General features: G+C 41.9%; 1 protein-coding gene across 5 annotated transcripts in view; it reads right to left on the reverse strand.

Moving 5' to 3' along the window:
- Window positions 1–769: 769 nt before the first annotated feature.
- LOC141272049 (uncharacterized) overlaps window positions 770–22,771 on the reverse strand; it is a 253,291-nt gene continuing 231,289 nt past the window's right edge. For all 5 annotated transcript variants that reach the window (XM_073682339.1, XM_073682335.1, XM_073682336.1 and 2 more), the window contains one exon: window positions 770–3,363. In XM_073682339.1, coding sequence (XP_073538440.1) covers window positions 1,352–3,363 — 2,012 coding nt within the window. In that variant the 3' untranslated portion in view covers window positions 770–1,351. The remainder of the gene's footprint in view (window positions 3,364–22,771) is intronic.

Raw genomic sequence — 22,771 nt, forward strand, 5'->3', positions numbered from 1 at the left:
CCTTCCAAGCCGGTTTTCCCTCCAAGGCCACTGGCATCTACACAGGATCCAGCCTCGACCTTTCAGGCTACGCCAGGCATCACCAGGCCTCACTAGGCCTCACTCTATAACGGTGTCCCACACGGGAACAGGCCTCACGCCTTACACATGCTCCGTCTCAAGACTACCAGGGTTTATATATCCTGTAGTACACACCCGCAGGACCTGTGTTGATGTCACAGTCATGTGATCAGTCATTCTGTGCATACAGGACCTGTGCTATGTCACAGTCATGTGACCAGTCACCTGAGGGGGAAGGTAAATGGTCGGCTAAAACACATCCTGGACCATTACCGTAATGCCAAGCAAGCCGCTGCATTACACCACCTATAGTCTGAACTAGTTATAGATGTATATTCTTTAGTCAATGGTATAACTTTTCTCCATGTGAGTTTCTAGTATCTTAAAAATCTTTTCTATTTTCTGTAATAAATTACGAATCCCCTAAATGATTAAGATTTCCTAAATACTAACGCAATCAATGCATACTTACCTGTTATTTGTCTCTGCAGTACAACTCTTTTTATCTGATTTTATGTACTGGTGTATTATTGATATGTAATTTGTTTCAGTAAAGATTAATTTTATTTGTGCATCAAAGTATCTCTATTGGCTTTATAAAAGAATTAAGAATTATAAAACCAAACTGCAGGACACCATCAAGAAGATCAAATTCCTACAAAATCTCCAAATTTATAATAAATATCAAAGCAATCAAAAAGCTAAAATATAAACCTTTATTCACTTTATTCACAGTTGATTATCACGATATTAAAACAATGTGAATACTTTTATGTCCAAAAGAGGAAACAAGTATTTCTTGAGTGATATCTTTATTGGCTAACCAGAAAAGTTATATTTGCAAGCTTTCAGAGCACAGAGGCTCCTTCTTCAGGCAGGTTTACATAAGTATTTACATTGATTTTTTTGTGTGGCTAATACGGTGCCACAATGTACTTTATTTGTATTAATTATTATATATAATTGGATGAGACAAGTGGGGCATTGAATGGTTACATTGGCAACTGTCCTGATCATGTATAACATCTTCTCTCAATGATTAGAAAGAGTCAAGAGACAACCCTTTATACTGTAGCTGTACAAATGTAAAATATATACTTTGTTCAAATATAAAAGTATTATTTTATACTTATTAGTTTTCAATAACAAATGGTCATTAGTAATTGTGTACATTTTCAAATAATCATTTAGTGCACTAAATCACTTTCCCTTTCTTTTATAGACGAGTGACTTTACTTCACTTATATGTTTTTCTAGTACACGTTGTCAATAAAACAATTAAAACAAATAGCTACTTCCCTGTGTGAGTTCTCTGATGTCTGACAAGAGTTGATTTCCGATAAAAACATTTCCCACATTCTGAACATGAAAATGGCTTTTCCCCTGTGTGAGTTCTTTGATGTATAGAAAATTCTGATTTAACCCTAAAACCTTTCCCACATTCTGAACATGAAAATGGTTTCTCGCCTGTGTGAATTCTCTGATGTGTGACAAGTTTTGATTTACGACTAAAACATTTCCCACAATTTGAACATGGAAATGGTTTCTCTCCTGTGTGAGTTTTTTGATGGATAGAAAGTTCTGATTTAGTCCTAAAACCTTTCCCACAATCTGAACATGAAAATGGTTTCTCCCCTGTGTGAATTCTCTGATGTGTGACACAATTTGATTTAAGCCTAAAACATTTCCCACAATCTGAACATGAAAATGGCTTCTCATCTGTGTGAATTCTTTGATGTTTAACAAAATATGATTTGTCTGTAAAGCACTTCCCACATTCTGAGCATGAAAATGGCTTCTCCTTTGAATGCATTTTCTGATGTCTATCAAGATCTGATTTGTATTTAAAACATTTTTCACATTCGGAGCATGAAAATGGCTTCTCTCCTGTGTGAACTCTCTGATGTATTTCAAGTTTACCTTTCTCACTGTAATGCTTCCCACATTCTGAGCATGAAAATGGCTGTTCCCCTGTATGAATTCTCTGATGTTTAACCAGATATGATTTTTCTGTAAAACATTTCCCACATTCTGAACATGAAAATGGCTTATCTCCTGTGTGAATTTTCAGATGGGTAACAAGATTTGTTTTAAAGTTAAAACATTTTCCACATTCTAAGCATGAAAATGGCTTTTCCCCTGTGTGACTTCTCTGGTGTATTACAAGTTTACCTTTCTCACTATAACATTTCCCACATTCTGAACATGAAAATGGTTTCTCTCCTGTGTGAATTCTCTGATGTATTACAAGTTTACCTTTCTCATTATAACGTTTCCCACATTCTGAGCATGAAAATGGCTTTTCCCCTGTATGAGTTCTCTGATGCTTAACCAGATATGATTTTTCTGTAAAACATTTCCCACATTCGGAACATGAAAATGGCTTATCTCCTGTGTGAATTTTCAGATGGGTAACAAGATTTGTTTTAAAGTTAAAACGTTTCCCACATTCTAAGCATGAAAATGGCTTCTCCCCTGTGTGACTTCTCTGATGTATTACAAGTTTACCTTTCTCAGTATAACGTTTCCCACATTCTGAACATGAAAATGGTCTCTCTCCTGTGTGAACTCTCTGATGTACTTCAAGGTTGGCTTTCATACAATAACGTTTCCCACATTCTGAACATGAAAATGGCTTATCTCCTGTGTGAATTCTCAGATGGGTAACAAGATTTGCTTTGCGGTTAAAACACTTCCCACATTCTAAACATGAAAATGGCTTTTCCCCTGTGTGAATTCTCTGATGTATTACAAGTTTACCTTTCTGACTATACCGTTTCCCACATTCTAAACATGAAAATGGCTTATCTCCTGTGTGAACTCTCATATGTGAAACAAGAAATGCTTTCCGACCAAAACATTTCCCACATTCGGAGCATGAAAATGGCTTTTCCCCTGTGTGAATTCTCTGATGTATAATAAGATATGATTTTTCTGAAAAACACTTCTTACATTCTGAACATGAATACGGCTTCTCCCCTGTGTGAATTCTCTGATGTGTAACAAGGCTTGATTTACTACTGTAATATTTTCCACATTCTGAACATAAAAATGATTTATCCCTAATGTAAGTTACTTGATTTGCAGCAGCACTTCTCTGACTTTCATTTTGCATATTTGTCTTTGATGAAGCAGTCGAGAAAATCTGTTGAAAAGGATCAGGTGACAGATTTTTTCTGAGATGAGCTTGATGTATATCTGGGAAAATTACATGTTCTTCACATGTATCTGGTGTGCTTCTACGATTATCAGCTGCAAAATCTGAGAATATCACATGTCCCTCGGAGCTCATGGCACAGACATCTGCCAAGAATAAAACTGATTTTATTATTTTTAAATAACATTGCATTTGAATTATGTTGATATTTGTGTTATTATATACTTTAGATCATTTCCATACAAACTGAATACAAAAATAAATAAAGTCAAACGTTCATATGTCTGCCACAGTGAATTAAACCTACATATAAGACACAGAAACTAGAATACCATAAAATATAACACTTGTTAATAAATATAAAATAAACCAAATGAAATACAAGGGAAAAGTGTCACAACAGAAGCCAGATGGGGGTAGTTAATAATGCAGAAAATTCATACTATCATGTATAAAGAGAAGATGAACAACAATTTCATCAAGACTAAACATTAAGCCATCAATGTGAAACACTAAATGTGTAAAGGCATACATGAGAATATAATCAGGTATATAGATGAAATATAAATAAAGTGCACAGTACTAAATACAAAATCTATAGAGACCTACTGTATATGTATACACATGTAGTCAAAATGACATAAGTAACACAATCAATGGTATATCCATGTAGCAGAAGATATATAGGATGGCATTAGTCTGTGTACTGATGAAGTGATAGATTATGCATATGCATACATGTATAGTATGGAATAGGAAAATAAAGTATAATACTAACCCCCAAGTGACAGGATCCAACGTGCGTTTTGCCAAGGGCTTTGAAGAGGATATATTTCTTTATACATGTTAGTATGAATTATCTGCATTATTAACTACCCCCATTTGGCTTGTGACACTTTTCCCTTGAATTTTATTCGGTTTATTTTATATTCATTAATAAATGTTATATTTTATGGTATTCTAGTTTCTGTGTCTTATATGTAGGTTTAATTTCCATGCAAACTGTAATACAATTCAATTATCGACAGACTAAGACAGTAGACTACAAAAGAATGGCTGATAGTTTATGGTCTTAGCCCACCAGGTTGTGCGCTTTCAAATTTTCACTTCTCTATCGTAGCCATCTTTTCTGTAGGTTCATGTTTCACTGTGTTTGTCATTAATCATTTCCAGTCACATTTTCTTTTTTAAATCAAATGTTTTTTATTGACTTTTATAAAGATTTACACAAAGGAAAAAAAAGAGGAAAAAACAACAACAACAACCAGACAAACATTGGAGAAACATAGTTCTCCACCCCCCAACCTTAAGAAGCATTAAACATGAGTTATTTATACATCCTGGCTCTGCAAAACCAGCATAATTAGATGAGCAAATATTTGAACATAGTAACAATAGTCAATCAAATTACATATAACTTGTGGAAGTACTAATAACATTTTTATTAATTTTCAGAGAAGTTTAATTTGAGGCATCATATAAACGTAACTCAAAGCAAGCCGAGGCGAAATATCCTCAGTTCCCTAGATGTCAAACCAGAGACATCAATCCATAGACCCCATATCTTGTCAAATTTAGAGATAGCGTCTCTTTGTAGGCATATGCCTTTTTCCAAATTTACTACCCAATTAAATAATAAATTCTGATATCATAGGCTATCCATTTTTGGGCTATCAATTTTCTTGCCATATATAACATACATGCCGCCGCAATTTTGCCGTACTCATCAATAGTCAGATTTTCAACATATCCCAGTATACATACCAATGGTGAGAGCTCTACGTCAATTGAATAAACCCTGTTAATCATTGCTACAACACTCTTCCAAAAGGACACCAAGTTAGTACAGTTCCACATCATATGCTTCATATCTGCTGTTAGTTTTGCATCTAGGACAGTGGGGACTTGAACAGAATCCTATGTTAAATACGAATTGAGATGTCCTGTATACCTGGTGTATCAAATATATATGGGACAGTCTATGGGATTCACTTAAAGACAGCTGTGGAACTCTGTCCAGTATATCTGACCAGTGGTTTTCCTCTATGGGTCCCATTACACTCTCCCATTTTATAAAGTAATGAGATCAGTCCACGAGAACTGTGTAGATTAGCTATTCTCTGTATTATTGAGTTTCGGGGTACCCCTCTTTCCAGAACAATGCCTTCCGCCCGATATGCATGCCTAAATTGTAAGTATTTATAGAATTCAGAGGGAGGTAACCAATATTAGTTTTGCAGCTGTGAGAATTCCTTAATCTCATCACCTACCAGCACTTGATTAAGTCTGTTTAAACCCTTGGCGCTCCAGGAGCCAAATCCCACCAGTTGGTATAGATTTGGAAGCCATGGAGTGTTCCATAATGAAGTAAATTGCAAAACACCTTCTATTCCTTGTAATTTTTTCATCGCCCCCCCCCCCAAAGTTTGTAACATAACAGCATAGTCGGTATTTTGCCTCCAAGTGTCCCAAACTTATGCGCCTCCAATACCTCATAGAGTTTATCTGATTGGAAATAATGCTGTAGCAACATACGCTGAGCTCCCCTCCCCCAGGGTCGTCCCATCCCCGAATATATTGAAGCTGAGATGCAACATTATATACCCATGGGTTAGGAACCACAACCCCTCCCATTGTTTTGTTTCTTTGCGGTGTTTCCAGTTTAATTCTCGGAGTCTGTTTGCCCCATATTCATTTTCTAAACTCCTGACTGACTTTAAAGAAAAACTTCTGATTTATCCATTGTGACAGAGTCACTGGTATGATTTATGAGGGGATGTATGTGTCGCACAGGTTGCTGGCCTGTGTGAACTGAAACCAATGGACTTTCTGCCAGCATGTTATATGCTGGAGGGTTAACTCACTTAAAGGGCATGGTTTTAGGGGAATGACATAGAGATGGGAGGGACATCATTCCCCATACCTCCACCTCAGGATGTGGCTGAGCAACGTTTAAATGTTCAGTCCTGTTTTTTTTCTCTGTGATGTGTTTGGAGAGGCAAGGTCTCCAGACTAGACAACCATAGCTCAGGAGGGAGCTGAAGGCTGGACATAACCTGTGTGAGCGACCCGCACACACATAAATGGACTGTGCTACAGTTTATCTTTTGTTTTGTTGTTTTGCCAAGCAAGGCTGTGCTTATTTTGCTAATGTGCAGAGCTTTATGCTGTTAATAAAGCCTGCAAAGAAAACCCGGGTTCCCGAGTCTACTTCCTGAAGTGGCCGAGCGAGCCGTCCTACCACACCATATTGGGGAGTTGTGTAGAACATACAGCAATTGTGGCATCCAGATCATTTTGACCAGGTTAGCACGGCCCACAACCGACAACGGTAACTTATACCAGGTGCCTAGTTTACCTCTAAATTTAATTAAGACTGGATCAAGATTCAACTTCTCATAATCATTTATTTTTGCTGATATATTGATGCCTAAATATTTTTTTTTTAAATCAGTTAGATTTTTATTCAAGAAAAAAAAACACCTATATTGAACATATATACTTCTTTTCTTATAACCAGTAACAATCTTTAACCCCCCCCCCACTTCCTCTCTCCCCTCCCACTATACCTTAATCAAACCCTTATTATTGAACGAAAAAAGCACTCTCAGGAACTCATCCTCTCTCTAACCAGGGCTTCCATAACTTATCAAACATATTGTTTTTTTTCCTTTTAGTATAAATTTCTTTTTCCAATTGAATAGTAAAAGCCGCCCGTCTTATAAACTCTTGTCGTGTTGGAGGCTCGTCCTGTATCCAATGCCTCGCAATGACTTTCCACGCAAAATACAGTAATCTGGCAATAGCGATGCCTAAATATTTAAACTCTGATACCACTTGTAAACCCGAGTTAATGTAGTGGGAAGCATTCTGATCTGTATTATCCAATGGAAGTATAACTGATTTGCTCTAATTTATCTTCAGACCAGAGTATTTTCCAAATGTTTCTATCGTTTCCATTTCTATAGGAAGGGACTCAGAAGTCCTAGAGGCTACTGCCATTTGTAACTCCCCCAGCTGTAGTGGTCTATTTAAGAATTCTTGATCTTTACTGCTGAATGTCGGTAGTTTGATTTCCCTCAAGTAGGATAAGATTTGTTCTCTATTAAATTGCAGTTTGGATGTATATAGATCTTTATAAAATTCTAGCAGAGTGTTTGAGATCTGATCAGTCTGGTTTACTACCACTCCTTCCCTGTCCTTCAAAGCACTAATTAAAGAGCTCCCCATCTGGGCTCTTGCTATCACGGCCAGTAAGTGTCCTGCCTTCTCCCCCTGCTCAAAGAAGTGTCTGGGCAAACATGCCTTTGTTTTCAGCTTTTTCCTTGATATGTGTGGTGTCGCTTCTTGAGCCTCTCCCCACTCCATCAGGTCCTCGTTTACACCGGTTAGTACAAATTTCTCTTCCGTAGATCTAACTCTATCCCGTAAAAACTCCCCAAACTGTTTTGTCTTAGTTTTGGATCTGTTAACGGCCTGTATTAAGACTCCTCGTAAGCACGCTTTCATGGCATCCCATAATGTGTTTTGCGACACTCGTTTGTCGTTTTCCTTAAAATAATGTTGTAAGGTAGATGTGATCAGTGTAATATCTATAATTTGAAGCCAGAAGGGATTCATGGCCCGCATAGTCAGAGAATCCAGCGGCCTGGGTAAAAAACAAAGAGTAGTCAGCAAGGGTTAATGGTCTGATAGCGCTCTGGGCAAATATTCCACTGTTATTACCAAGGGGGAAATACGTTCTGTGCCCAATATCAAATCAATACGTGATAATGTTTTATGTGTCTTAGAATAGCAAGAATATTGTCTAGTGTTAGTATATTTGAGACGCCATATGTCTGATAGTATTTCTCCAAACTTAGTTATAGGGTCAGTTTTTGTAGCAGTGTCTGATTTATATCTATCCCAATATGGATGAACAACATTATTGAAATCTGCCATGCAAAGGACTGGAACTCCCGGTATCTTATTCATTAATGAAGCAATATTTTTCAAAGTAATTCTGTTATATGGAGGGGGAACATAGACTGCCACAAGTAGAATTTCTTTTGTGAATATTTTACAGTGGATGCCCACAAATTTGCCTTCTCCATCTATCTTGGAATTGATCAGTTCAGAAGGGATAGTCCTATGTACTAGGATGCTAACCCCCCTAGAATATGTGGAGAAGGTAGAGTGGAAGCTGTGGCCTACCCATGAATATTTCATGCTCAGAACACTGTTTTTCCCAAAGTGCGTTTCCTGCAGACACATCACTGCAGGTAGATGATCCCGGATATGCTCCATGACCGCCGCTCTCTTTAAGGAGTCCCCCAGACCTCTGACATTCCATGAAAGGAATTTTACTTAATCAGCCATTATATCTAGTTATATAGGGATTGAAAAATACATGTGACTTGTAAGTTATCTCACCTTTCTCTTCCCTTTTATAACCCTTTTTACGGTATTTCCACTTAGTCGGCTTGACCGCTAGTATTTGCAGAACCAGACAACAAGTGATAGAAACAAAAAACCCCAGAAACACATTTAAACAAGTAAACATTAATCCATCCATTCAATCTGGATGAAGAAAGGCACCAGTCCATCCTGTAGCCGTATATAAGGCAAGCGAACAATCAACCTAAAACGAAAAACGTTAAACACTTCCTGGAGGCCTGCAGTATTTGGATACAGCTCGGGATAGTTGTATCCACTGGGCCATGGGCTATGCAGTAAAGGATATGACCCCAACAGTCAATCGGGAAACTCCGATGGTATATATCTTTAATTATCCAGGTTCAAAGTTACTGATTTTGACGGATCCTCTGCTCATTCAGATCAATCCAACGTTCCAGTTACATTTTCAGAAGAGACTCATAAAGAGTAGTGATGAGTGAACGCGCTCGCCACTGCTCGGTACTCGCCCGAGCATCACTGTGCTCGACGAGCTCGGCGAGTATTTCCGGTTTTCTCGGGCGGGAACTTGGGTCCCCTCCCTGCATGTTTGGCGCTCTTTAGAGAGCCAATGAACATGCAGGGATTGCCTGCCATGCACTGTAATGCCGTAGCCATATTGGTTGCGGGCATTACAGTGATTGGCTGGCCGCACAGCATCATCAGGTCTTTATAAGACCGGGCGCCGCCATGCTCGTCACAGTCTACCCCGGAATCAGGCAGAGTAGGGAGAGCTGCTGCTGCGTCAAGGAGAGATTTTTTTTTTATCTTAATCCTGGTTATTTGCTTAAAAAGCAATCCAGAGTACACCATTTTTCTGCTCCATTTGCTTGTTCTCACTGCAGAATAAAAGCCAGATCTGTTCCATATTTCAGCGATAAAAATCCAGAAATTTAAACTGAACGTGGAAAATATTGGCCTCCTTTTCCTTTCTGTTGCAGTGTGTTGATCAAGCTATTCACACTAGGTGTAAGTGAAGGATAGTATTAGCAAATAACAGGTCTGCTATTTAAAACCATGGTTCTCTGTCAGACATAACACCTATAAGAGTGTTCAAAAATCAGACATTTCTTCCATTTTCATTCTGTTGCAGTGTGTCGGTCAAGCTATTCACACTAGATGTCTGTGAAGGATAGTATTAGCAAATTACAGGCCTGCTATTTAAAACCGAGGTTCTCGGTCAGACGTATCACATATAACTGCGGTTCAAATCCAGCAATTTGTAGTGAACGTGGAAAATATTGTCCTCTATTTATAGATTGCAGCAGTGTGTCAGTGCACACCATTTTACAGCTCCATTTGCTTGTTCGCAGAATACAGCCAGATTTTTTTCATTTTATTCATATTACTGTAATATAGAAGCAGAGGAACTTTTTTCAATGATCAGACGCACGTGATCCATATGATTGCCATAATAATGCAGAAATTTTGTGGAGCGTGCCAAATATTCCACTCCTTTTCAAGTCAGCCATCTGTGTTTTGTTGAACCAATTGACACTTGGTCGCTGATAAATACCATACTATAAGGCTATGTGCCCACGATGCAGAAATGCTCAGGATTTTTTCCTGAGCGTTTCTGCATCTCCCTGGCAGAAAAAAACGCATGCGGATTGTACATGTGGATTGTACATGCGGATTGTACATGCGTTTTCCTGCCAGGGACATGCGGAAGTGAAGCGTTCTTCACTTGCATTTTCGCATGCGGGTTGACAAGCACTTTCCAAGCGATTTTAGCATCACTTGGAAAGTGCTTGTCAACTTGGTCACACTGTTTAAATCCATGCAAACGGCATGGATTTATATAGTGTGACCCGAGAGAATGTCAAAAACTAAAAAAATAAATATATACTTACCCTCCGATGGCCCCCGCAGTCTTGATTTCCTCCGTCCCGGCTGCCGGCAGCGGTAGAGTGAAGGACCTGCCGACGTCAGCGTCGCGTGATCCGTCACATGACTCTGACGTCAGCGCAGGTCCTTCATTCCATCGCGAACTACTGCCAAGCAAGGAGGAGTGCACTGTGGGCCGCCAGAAGGGAAGTATATATTTATTTTTTATTTTATTCTTTATTTTACAGTTTTCAATGGTACCCAGGTCCGGAGGAGAGTCTCCTTTTCTCTAGACCCGGGTACCATCCGCACATTGAACGCATGGAATGTGCATCTACATATACAGTGATGCGTAATCCATGCGATCTAATGCAAGTCAATGGTGGCGAAAACGCAGCACTTCCGCAAAATAATTGGTAGTGCTGCGTTTTTTTCCACAATGATAATCCGCAGCGGAAATTTCCACAGCATGTGCACAGCACATACGGATTATCATTGGGGAACATGGCAGGCCTTCTACCATGCGTTTTTTAAGCGTTTCTGCAGCGTTTTTGCCGCTGCGTAAACGCTTAAAAATCGCATCATGGGCACACAGCCTTAGGCAACTGCCTGAAACCGTGGCCATCAGACGTTATCCCATATGACTGCCCTAATATTCCAGCACTTGTTGTGAACATATATTACACTCCATTTAAAGTATTGCAGTTGAGTTTTCAAACCAATTCTCAGTTGGCCGCTGACAAATAGCATATCTGTGAACAATGTTGTCATTTCCAGGGTAATGACTTGTATATAAGGCCAAAGAAATAACAAAAAATAAAGTTATGGACTGTGGAAGACATTTATCCGACCAGAATGAACAGTCATGTGTAGATGGTGAAGATACCATCTAGCATCAGCACCTGTTCCTATTGTAAATGCATCTGACAGTGTTATCGATAGGGAATATAATAGATTTTATTTTTTTTGGGCAGCATCAGCGGCACGCAGTATAATATACCTGGCGGGATAGGTGTAATACACTATCCATACTGCGATATCGTAAAAGAGTTTCAGATAAGACAGTTAATATTCTAGAACATAGAATCTATTTGAATTGTCCTTCTCATTATTAAGGAGTGTGTCTCCTATACTGTTATTGCATATGTAACAATTTCAAGGGCTGCCAAAAATTAGGACTCACTCCAATACACATTTGAAGAGATGTAAAAAAAAAATAATAAAAACACAGTAGGATCTTTCTTTAGTATAAAAACCAGCCTCGCCAATGTAACCTCAATGTAATCACAATATTCAGCTCCTGCACCTCCTCCTCCAGTTTGGCCTCCATCTCTAAAATGACCACATTAGTCACAAGCTGGAAGCACTGCAGCACTGCCTTGGCCAAGCGGCAACAGGCTGTGATGAAGATAATATGCTTAATGCTTAGGTGATAAACCGCCCACCGCTGCAGAGTTTATGAAAGCTGTAACACAGCAGCTTGATCTTTGGCTCTCACCACTGAACATACAGCCAGGCATAGTCATGTTTGACAATGGGCGGTACCTGGTGGCGGAGAAATGACAGCCTCTATGCCAGTCCTTTCACTGAGCTAAAGAATATGGCTGTGGTGAAATACAATTCTCACCGAGAAGCAGTGTCAGTGAAAAACATCGGGCCCACCAGAGGATTTGATTTTGAGGGCCCACCTTTCTCCCCCGCTCAAAAGCCCCATTGCAACTGCAAAGTTTGCGCCATCATGAACTCTCCTGATAGAGAAGCCAGGGCCTACCCGAGGATTGCCTGGTGGGCCCGTAAAACCCTGCCGAGAAGCAGCCCTGGCTAAGAAAAGTGTGTGGGAAGGTTCCTGGACACTCTATGGCTGCTTTTTTTTTACTGTGGACTGACTCCAGCAATCTATAAGATTGCAGTCTATGATCCCTTCACTGGCTCCCCATTGGTCAGAGACTTCAGTTCAAAACCTTAACCATGACATGCAAAGCCATCCACAACCTGTCTGCTCCTTGAATCTGTGACTTAGTCTCCCGGTACATAGCAACACGCAACCTCCGATCTTCACAAGATCTCCTTCTCTACTCCCGTCTTCTCTCCTCTTCCCACAATCACATACAAGATTTTTCCTGTGCATCCCTTCTACTCTTGAACTGTGTACCCCAACATATCAGACTCTCGCCTACTGTTGAAACCTTTAAAAGGAAGCTGAAGACCGACCTCTTCCGACAAGCCTACAACCTGCAGTAACCCTCGCTCCACCCTACCGCTGCACAACCAGCAGTTTGTGGGCCCTCACGGGCAGGGTCCTCTGTGCTCTTGTACCAGTCAGTGACTTGTTTTCACATGTAAAGCACAATGTAATATCTAGTGCTATAATAATGAATAATAATAATTATACTACTTGTACTCTTAGTCAATTGATGGCATTTTCCTGGTGACTGCCCCTAAATTGATGTGTTTTGGCAGCTTTTGGTCCCGTTTGAAGGTATTGTGTATACATTTGGTTTTGGTACCCATTGAATCCAATGGCGTTTGGCAATGTTCGGCGAATATTCGACAATTACATTGGCGAATATTGCAAAAAAGGCAATTGTAATCCAAAACGAATATTGAAATATTTGCTTGTCTCTAATCAGAAACACCCTTAAAAAAATTACGTGGGTGTCTCCCTGGTGATATGGTGGTGGAGGATGAGGACATGGAGGAGGTCGACATAAAATAGAACAATTCCTGAAGTATATACCCATGTCACTCGGGCATTCTTACCCTTCTTTTCCCTCAACCATCTCAAAGGGGCATGGTCTTTCTTTCTCTACTATAGCGTAGTTTTTCTTGCAGGAAAAAAGCTTCCTGCTCAGATACAGGATAGGATGCTCTTCCCCATATATCTCTTGGGACAGCATGGCTCCTAGGCCAACTTCTGAAGCGTCTGTCTGGACCACAAATTCTTTATTAAAGTCTGGTGTGACCAGGACTGGCTGCTTACACAGTGCCAGCTCCAGTTGTTGGAATGCCATCTCCGTTTCAACCATCCATTTCGCCATCGTTGATTTGGAGCATCGCAAGTGGCACGGCCATCATGGAAAAATTTAGGATAAACCTACAGAAATCCTATAGGCCTTCAGATTTACCCTAACATGCGCTTCCGTCAGCATGTCATGCTCGACTACCTGCATACGCCTTGGCAACTCCGAGAACAGGTCATGATTCCGTTGTAGCAGCTCTCTACACTGTTGCTTCTGGGCTGGCAATAGTCTCTGCTATCGTGACGTCCTCCACTTTGGCTTTGGGACTGGCTCACAAACAAGGAGCCCCCAGCGTTTCCCGATCTTGCCACGGCTTGAGCAAGTTCACATGATATACTTGGTGCGGCTTTCTTCGGCCAGGCTGGTGAACTTTGTAGTTCACTTCGCTGAGTTTCTCCACCACCTCATACGGGCCTTGGCACTTGACAAGGAACTTGCTTTTGATGGTGGGAGTAAGCACCAGAATGCGATCCCCAGGTTGGAACTGTCTCAGCCTTGCTTGTGCTTCCTGCTCCTGGAGGAGATGTTCCTTCACGATGGGCATCACTTTTGCCATTCTCTCCTGCAACTGGGCGATATGCTCGATGATTCTCCGGTGGGACGTAACCTTGGCCTCCCAGGTTTCCTTGGCGATGTCTGGGAGTCCTCTTGGATGCCGACCATAAAGAAGCTCGAACGGAGAGAAGCCAGTGGAGGCTTTAGGAACTTTTCTGACAGAGAAGAGCAGAAATGGAAGCAAGTAGTCCCAGTCTCACCCATCCTTCACAATGATCTTCCTGAGCATCGCCTTTAAGGTCTTGTTAAAGCGCTCTACTAGGCCGGCCGTCTGCGTATGGTAAACTGAGGTCCGTAGCTGAGCAATCTGAAGGACCTTATACAGCTTCTTCATCACTTTGCTCATAAAAGGGGTTCCCTGGTCTGTCAAAATCTCCTTTGGCAGACCTGTCCTGGCAAAAATATAGACCAGTTCCCGGGCTATACTTTTACTTGACGAGTTCGTCAGGGGTACCGCTTCGGGGTACCGGGTTGCATAGTCCATGACCACCAGGATGTATTGGTGGCCCCAGGCCGATTTAACTAAGGGACATACAAGGTCCATGGCAATCCTCTCAAAGGGGACATCCTTTGACAGGTAGTGGGACCAGGGGACTACGGAAGTGGGAGGAGAATGCAGTTATCTGGCAGGTGGGGCTGGACCTACAATAGTCTAGGTTCTCCCGGTAACACCCTGGCCAATAGAACCTCCTCATTATCCTCTTCTGAGTTTTCTCGACCCCCTGTTGTCCCCCCAGAACATGTGAATGGGCCATAACTAATACCCTCCGTCAGTATGGTCCTGGAACTAACAGCTGTTCCACTACCTCACCACCCCTTAGTTTGGTAACCCGATACAGTAATTTCCCCTGAACTGCAAAGTGTGGGAACCTGGTGTATGCCCCGTCTCTTGAGCAACCCCAATACAGACAGTAACATTGTCCAACGCCCCCTTTAAGGTCAAATCCCAAACTTGAGAAGACTCAAAGTTCTCTCCAGATACTTCTAACTCAAGTAGGCCAGCCTCCTCTGTCACAGTCTCGTCCTCTTCCCTGCAAGGACACACAGGGGGAACTCATCCACCTTTGACTTCAACGGGGTTTGCTCCAGAGGGATCTGTTTTTTCCCCAAGCAACTCGATATGGACCCCCTTTTCCACAAATCCCAAAATAAAGAAAAGTCTCGCCCCAATATGACCGGATTTATCAGGTCATTGACTACCTTGACCTCTTGGGGCTGGGCACCACAGTCAGTTCCTACAGTTACTCTGGCCACAGGGTAGGCTTTGGCGTCCCCATGTATGCAGCAAACGCCCACAGTTTTGGCAGGGATCAGCTGGTGGGGAAGGGTAGCACTGATTAGGGTCACCAGACTCCAAGAGTCCAATAGTCCAAGCACCATCACTCCATTAATGGACACGGCACATACCTGCGGCCCCTCACCAGGTTGACCGTCCACACTACAGGCCGGATAGGCGAAATAGGAACAATGCCGGCCTAGGCCGCAGTCCATTGGTTCAGGGGACATAGCACCGAGCGGCAACGTGTCCAGGATTATGACAACGCCAACAGACCATGTCCTTAACAGCAGTCTTTGCAGGGCCCTCAGCAGAATTGGGGTGACCCCTGTTTGTCACTCTAGCCCCCTTAAGTGGTGAGCCCGCCCCCTTTTGGGTACTCCAGTATGATGAAGTGACTATGTCCGGTTTCCCAAGGGATTTCTCGACCACTTAGTACCTCTCTACGAGGCCCACAAGGTCGTCAATGTTCCGAGGGTCGCGCTGGACAACCCAGGTCTGCACCAGCCTGGAAAGGGAATGGATAAATCTGTCCATCACCACAGGCTCAACCATCTGGGCAGGAGTGGAAGACTCTGGCTGCAGCCACTTTAACTTGGCATACTCCTGTTCATCCTGTAAGGCCAGGTCATAGTAGGCCTTTTGAGGTTCACTCGTTAAATAGGGGACCAACACCTCTGCCCACTGCTCCGGCGGTAGCTTTTCCCATTCTGCTATCCTTTCGAACACAGTCAAAAATGCCTCAACATCATCACCTGGGGTAATCTTTTGTATAGCTCGCCTTACCACCTTCCGGACGTAGGAGACATCACCTGGAGTTGGGGGAGGGGTGGTTTCTCTTCTGCGGACCTCCCCTGCTAGGAGTTCCATCTGCTATTGCTGCTGTTGGATCTGCTGCATAAAAGGGAAAAATGGCACTCCGATATAATAGGTGCACGGATAGGGTCCCACTCCTCAAACTTCAAATAAAAATGGAATCCGGCACTCTTTGCATGATTTTATTCAGATTCTAGTAGTGTGTACAGCTAAAAATAACGTTTCGGTCAAGTCGACCTTCTTCAGATTGTACACTAGTGATCTATATACACGTATGTGGAATAGCGATTCTGGCTGTTTCAAAATTCAAAATGCAGTCCACTGGTTCCAGGATACAGGGGCATAGCTTCAGGTGCTGCTGCGCAGCTATTATGAGGAATACGGTACTTACTTGTCCCCTGTGTGGAACCAGGCGTCTGTGCTGTGTGGTGACCTCAGGTGCTATGAATAAGCATCCACGTGGACAACCGGAATTGCTATTCAACATACGTGTATATAGATCACTAGTGTACAATCTGAAGAAAGTCGACTTGACTGAAACGTTACTTTTAGCTGTACACACTACTAGAATCTGAATAAAATCATGCAAAGAGTACCGGATTCCATTTTTATTTGTTGGATCTGCTGCATCAGGAGTTTGTCTCCTGCTGCATCTGCTGCTGCTTCCGGTGCCGCTGCTGCTGCCCTCGGTGCTGCTGGATCTGCTGCTGCAGCTCTCAGTGCTGCTGTAGCTGCTGCTGCTCTTGATGCTGCTGATGTTGGCTTTGGACCAGATGCTTGATTAGCTCCTCCATGCTGCCGGACATCTCTGGCTGGCTGGCGGCCTTTCCCAGGACATCCACCATTCCCTGTGGCAGGTACACGTGTTCCTGGAATCTTGCCTGCATTCTCTACCAACTGTGGTAAGTCGACTCACTCGGCTGCTTCCAGAAGTAGACACAGGAACGTTTTCGTCTGTAGGTTTATTTACAACAGCATAAAGCACTGCAGGTTCCACAAAATAAACACAGCCTTGCTAGCATAACAGTAAATCAAAAGAAAACCTATAGCACAGTCCATATGCCTGCGGGATTGCCCGCTTAAGTTGCAGCACACTTCAGCTCCTCATGAGCTGAAGTTCTACACAACCTGGAGGCTTCCTTCTCCAAACTCACAACAGAGAAAAAAAAAAACAGTGACTGAGCATTTAACTTGCCCAGCCACACTCTGAAGTGGAGATATGGTGAATGACTTCCCACCCTTCTCAATGTCATTCACAAAAACACTCCTTTTTAAAATGGTGGTTTAACCACCAACACATAACATGCTGGAGGAAATTAGTAGGTTTAGTTAACTGAAGACAGTAGCTGAAGTGAAACATATCTCCCCTCACATTTATCACCAGTGAAATTATTTACTCCCGTATTTGGATGCACATTATTTGTAAAGTCTGAGTACTTTTTCATCAGCTCAAACCATCTTGGGAAAGCTTGTACTGTATGTTTTCTGAGTATAGCATTCTCTACATTGATTTCCCTTTCTTTTAACTTTGTTGTGTATTGTTTTTGTGTGTATCAATAAAGATTTGTTTGATTTGAAGTGGCTTTAGCTTCCTTCTCCTATAGATTTACTTTAAATTTGTGGAAGTGCCAATAGTATTATGGCCAATAATAGTTATTACTGATTGTTCACCCTTCTAGACCCACGCTACAAGGAGAACTTTCCATCTCTCCTTCCTGAGGGAGCTAGAAAAATGGTGCAATACCAGAAAGCCATAGTTGAACAATTAGTACAAAAATTCCCATCTGGTAACACTGGCGGCAGAGGTCATAAATCCTTGGCAAACAAGGAGTAGAAATGAGGGAGACACACTCTAAGTCCAACAGAGGTAGGGCAAGACCTACTGGGACAGGTCTGAGACAGTTTCATTAGACATTCCCAGGCCCTGATGCACGGGATACTCTGACAAGGAGGGAAAAGTTTTGAAAGATGATGAAGGAGTACATAGTCGATCGTACCTGCATCCTCCATGATTCCTCTGTGCCATACAACTATTGAGTATCGAAGCTGGAAGACTGGCATAGACTGTCCATCTATGCCTTGGAGGTGCTGGCCTTCCCTGCTGCTAGAGTTTTTGTCAGAGTGGGTTTTTAGCGCGCCAGGGTCACAATGACTGATAGGCGCATCCGCCTGCCAACTGAAAATGCTGACAGGCTGACTCTTATCAAAATGAACAAGGCCTGGATTGGCCCAGACTTCTCAACCTCACCGGATGACAGCAGTGGAACATAAAGCCCATTCTAATGTTCCTTATTTACTGGGGTATTCCCATGCACCTGTTCCCACCTAAGCAAGGGTATATGGTTCTGTCTTTCTTCTTTTCCGTGTCCTCCTCCTCCACCATATTTACAGGCTCATTATCTGACCCTCACTCTTAATTTTTATAGCATATGTATGATGTCCGCAATCATCATTTTTAGAGGTCTGCCGCTAAAAACATCTTATATACATATATGTATACCCCCAGGGGTAAATGTTTTTTAGCCGTTGCACTTTGTGCATAGGCTTTACCAATCTAGGAGTCTCACTCCTTCCAAATGGTAAAAAAAATGTTTTCTGAGGCCCTCCTCTACATGTCTTCCAGGGTGTATTGCAATCCCTCATTTAAATCTTTAAATTTTTGCTAGGCCTTGCACTAAGTGCATAGGCTTTAGCAGTGTAGGAGCCCCACTGTTTTGAAATTTCTCTCTCTGCACATGAGCTTCTGAGAAAATGGCCATGGACAGTGACTACCATGCACTTCCTGAGCGCTTATGTCCTCCTCATCTGGGGCCAGTGCGCTGACGCGCTGCCAGTAACTCTCTTCGACTGAACCACTCTGACCCTCTGACCTTCACTAGTTACACTGAATGCGGCCTTCTCCATCCCATCATTGTTTTGGGGTGTTTCTTCAATTTTTTAATACAGCAATGGTGGTAAGATCTTCACTTTCCACATAGTCTTTACTCAGCATGTCAACAGTTTTAGTTTAATTCAAGTCAAGTTCCTGCTTTTTCCCATCTTGTTCTATTTCTCGTTGTCTCATGTCAGTATCATATGAAAAAAATGAGTTACTTCTGGTCACATAAATCCTTTCTATAGTCCACAACATGACAGCTGTTTCCATGATTTTTTGGACAAATTCTGTCTCTTTGTACAATCTTTTTACAATTCTAACAAAAATTTCTTCTGATGGCCTCCCCTATGTGTCTTCCAGGGTGTATTGCAATCCCTTGTTTAAACTTTTGCTGGGCCTTGCACTTAGTGCAAAGGATTTACCAGTCTAGGAATACCACTCCTTAATAATGGGAAAAAAAGGTTTTCTGTGGCCCTCCTCTTCGTGTCTTCCAGGGTGTATTGGAGTCCCTCCTTCAAATTTTTGGCAGCCGTTGCACTTAGTTCATAGGTTTTATGAGTTTAGGAGTCCAACTACCTAACAATTTTAACAGAATGTGTATGAGGTCCTCCTTTATGCCTCATATGGGATGTATCAGAGTCCCAATTTTTGGACTCCATGGCACACCCATGAAGTCAAAATTGTCATTGCATCTGTAAATAAATACCCAGAGGGGTAAAATTTCCAAAATGGGGTCAAGGGGGGATTTTGCTCTTCTGGCACTTAGGGGCTCTGTATATGGAGTCTGCAAACTACTGTATGATAATTTCTTCTCCAAAAGTCAAATAGCGCTCCTTCCGTTCCAAGTCTCGCCATGTGGCTAAGCAGTATTGTACAGCCACATATGGGGTATTGCCACGTTCAGCAGAAATAGTATGATAAATTTTGGTGCCATTTTATCCATTTCCCAATGTGAAAATGTATAATCTGGGGGGTCAAAAACAAATTTTTTGCGGTATAAAATGTAATTATTTTTTCTTCACCGCCCAATGGTATAAAATTATTTGACACACCTGTGGTGTCAATATGATCACTGCACCCCTAGATGAATTCATTGAAAGGTGTATTTTGTAAAATGAGGTCACTTATGGGGGGTTCTGCTGTTCTGGGACCTCAGGAGCTCTGCCATTGTAACATGGCACCATCAAACCATTCCAGCATAATCTGCACTCCAATATGGTGTTCCTTCCCTTCTGAGCTTTGCACTGTGCCTCTAAAGTAGTTTTCGACCACATATGATGTGTTACCGCACTCAGGAAAAAGTGCGTAACATACTTTGTAGTCCATTTTCTCCTCTTATCCCTTTTGAAAATTGAAAACTTGAGGCTAAAATAACATTTTAGTGGAAAAAAATGGTAATTTTCTATTGACTCAGCCAAATGCTATACAATTCTGTGAGTGGCTTGAGGGTTTAAAATGCTCACTATACCACTAGAGTAATTCCTCAAGAAGTGTAGTTTCCAAACAGGGCTGTGGAGTCGGTAAGCCAAACCACCGAATCCGACTCCTCAATTTCCCTGACTTCCAACTCCAACTCCACAGCACTGCCTCACTACTGAGCATGTACATAAAGTGTAGCACAGATTTATATCAACTAAAAGCCTAGATCCTTAGATCATGAATAGAACAGACATTTATAGGACATTTCAGAACTTTCTCAAATTCTTCTGAAAACACTTACAGCACATACTGCATTGAACTACTGTACCCAATTTATTATATATTTTAGGAGTCAGTCCATGTTATACCGACTCCAACTCATACTCCACCAAAATGGACACCGACTCAGAATGCATGACTCCGACTCCACAGCCCTGTTTCCAAAATGGGGTCACTTGTGGGGGTTCCTGCTGTTTTGGCATGTCAGGGGCCCTTTAAATGTAATACGACATTCGCAATCTGTTTCAGCAAAAATTGAGCTCCAGAATTCAATTGGCGCTCCTTGCCTTCCAAACATTCCCGTGCGACCAAATAGCAGTTTCCCACCACATTTGGGGTATCGGTGTACTAAGGAGAAAATGGACCATAAAATTTGTTGTGCAATTTCTCCTTTTACCTTTGTGAAAATGAAAAATTTGAGGCAAAAGGAACATGTTTGTGGGAAAAATTTAATTTTTCTTTTTCACGGCTTAATGTTATAAAATTCGGTGAAGAACCTGTGGGTTCAAGGTGCTCACCAAACCTTTAGAAAAGTACCTTGAAGGGTGTAGTTTCCAAACTGGGGTCACTTGTGGGGGATTTCCACTATTTAGGCACATCAGGGACTCTGCAAATGCAACATGGTGTCCGCCAACCATTCCAGCCAATTTTGCGCTACAAAAGTCAAATGGAGCTCCTTTCCTTCCAAGCCCTGCTGTCAGGGCCAGCTTCAGGTTTTTGAGGGCCATGGACGAAAGAGTCTTAGTGGGCCCCTTTAACACATACCATGATTAAAGATGCACAGATACGGCAGAGAAATATAGGTATAATACTATGCCAAAAATTTCACTTACTTCTTACATTACATGAGTGATATCCATTGTAAATTCTACAATACCATTTAGGCAAGTCAACCCCTTAAGTACCAATGTGCCAGCCTTATGTGCCAATGTGCCACCCCTTATGTGCCAGCCTGCCCCCTCATCTTTTACATATAGCAGCCCCCCCAGGGCCCAGCCTGCCCCTTATCCTTCACATATATTACCCTCCCACATGGTCCAGCGTGCTCCCCCATCCTTCACATATATCACCCCCACTTCATCTTTTTGCTTACAACCAGAAAAGGTGGGAGCACTAGGAGAGGAACTTGTAGCCACCTTGAGCCCAGGACGCCGCTGCTCTACTGCCTGAGGTGAGGCGTGAGTGTGTCCTCCCTTCCTTGCTGGAATCTCACACCAAGGGTTCCGGTCCCCGCTGTTGATGCACTGTCCGTAAGTAGGAATTGACGCGTGGCAGCAGCAGGACGAGTCCGCCCCCAAGAGCAGGATCTGACCCAGCGGAAAAAAAGAAACCTGGCACACAGCAACCAGCAAGTGGCGCAGGTGATGTCCCCAACAACTAGTGGGCCCCCTCATTTGTCCAGGGCCCTGTCACTCGCTCGGATGTGCCTAATGGTGATGCAGACCCAGTCTGCCCTGCACCCAAACAGTAGTTTTCCACCACAGATGGGGTATCGGTGTACTCAGGAGAAATTGTAGAGTAAATTGTATGGTTCATTTTCTAGTGTTACCCTTGTAAAAATGGTAAATTTGGAGCTAAATGAACATTTTAGGGGAAAAATTTAAATGTTATTTTTTTCCCTTCAACATTGCTTTAATTCCTGTGAAGCACCCAAAGGGTTAATAAACTTGTTGAATGTGGTTTTGAGCACTTTGAGGGGTGCAGTTTTTAAAATGTTGACATTTTGGGATATTTTCTGTCATATAGGCCCCTCAAATTTACTTCAAACTAGATGTGGTCCCTAAAAAACACGGTTTTGTAAATTTTGTTGGAAAAATGAGAAACCGCTGATAAACTTTTAACCCTTCTAACTTCCTAACAAAAAAACCTTATGTTTCAAAAATGATGCAGATGTAAAGTAGACATATGGGAAATATTATTTAATAAATTATTTTATACAGTATGACTAACTGGTTAAAGGATATAAAAATTTAAAATTTGAAAATTGCAAAATTTTTGCCAAAATTACAATGTTTTCATAAAGAGAACAATCTGAGAATTATTGTGATTAGTTG

Source organism: Phyllobates terribilis, unplaced genomic scaffold, assembly GCF_046119375.1.
Source record: "Phyllobates terribilis strain yellow unplaced genomic scaffold, ASM4611937v1 Scaffold_5__5_contigs__length_657084704, whole genome shotgun sequence".
NCBI lineage: Eukaryota > Metazoa > Chordata > Amphibia > Anura > Dendrobatidae > Phyllobates > Phyllobates terribilis.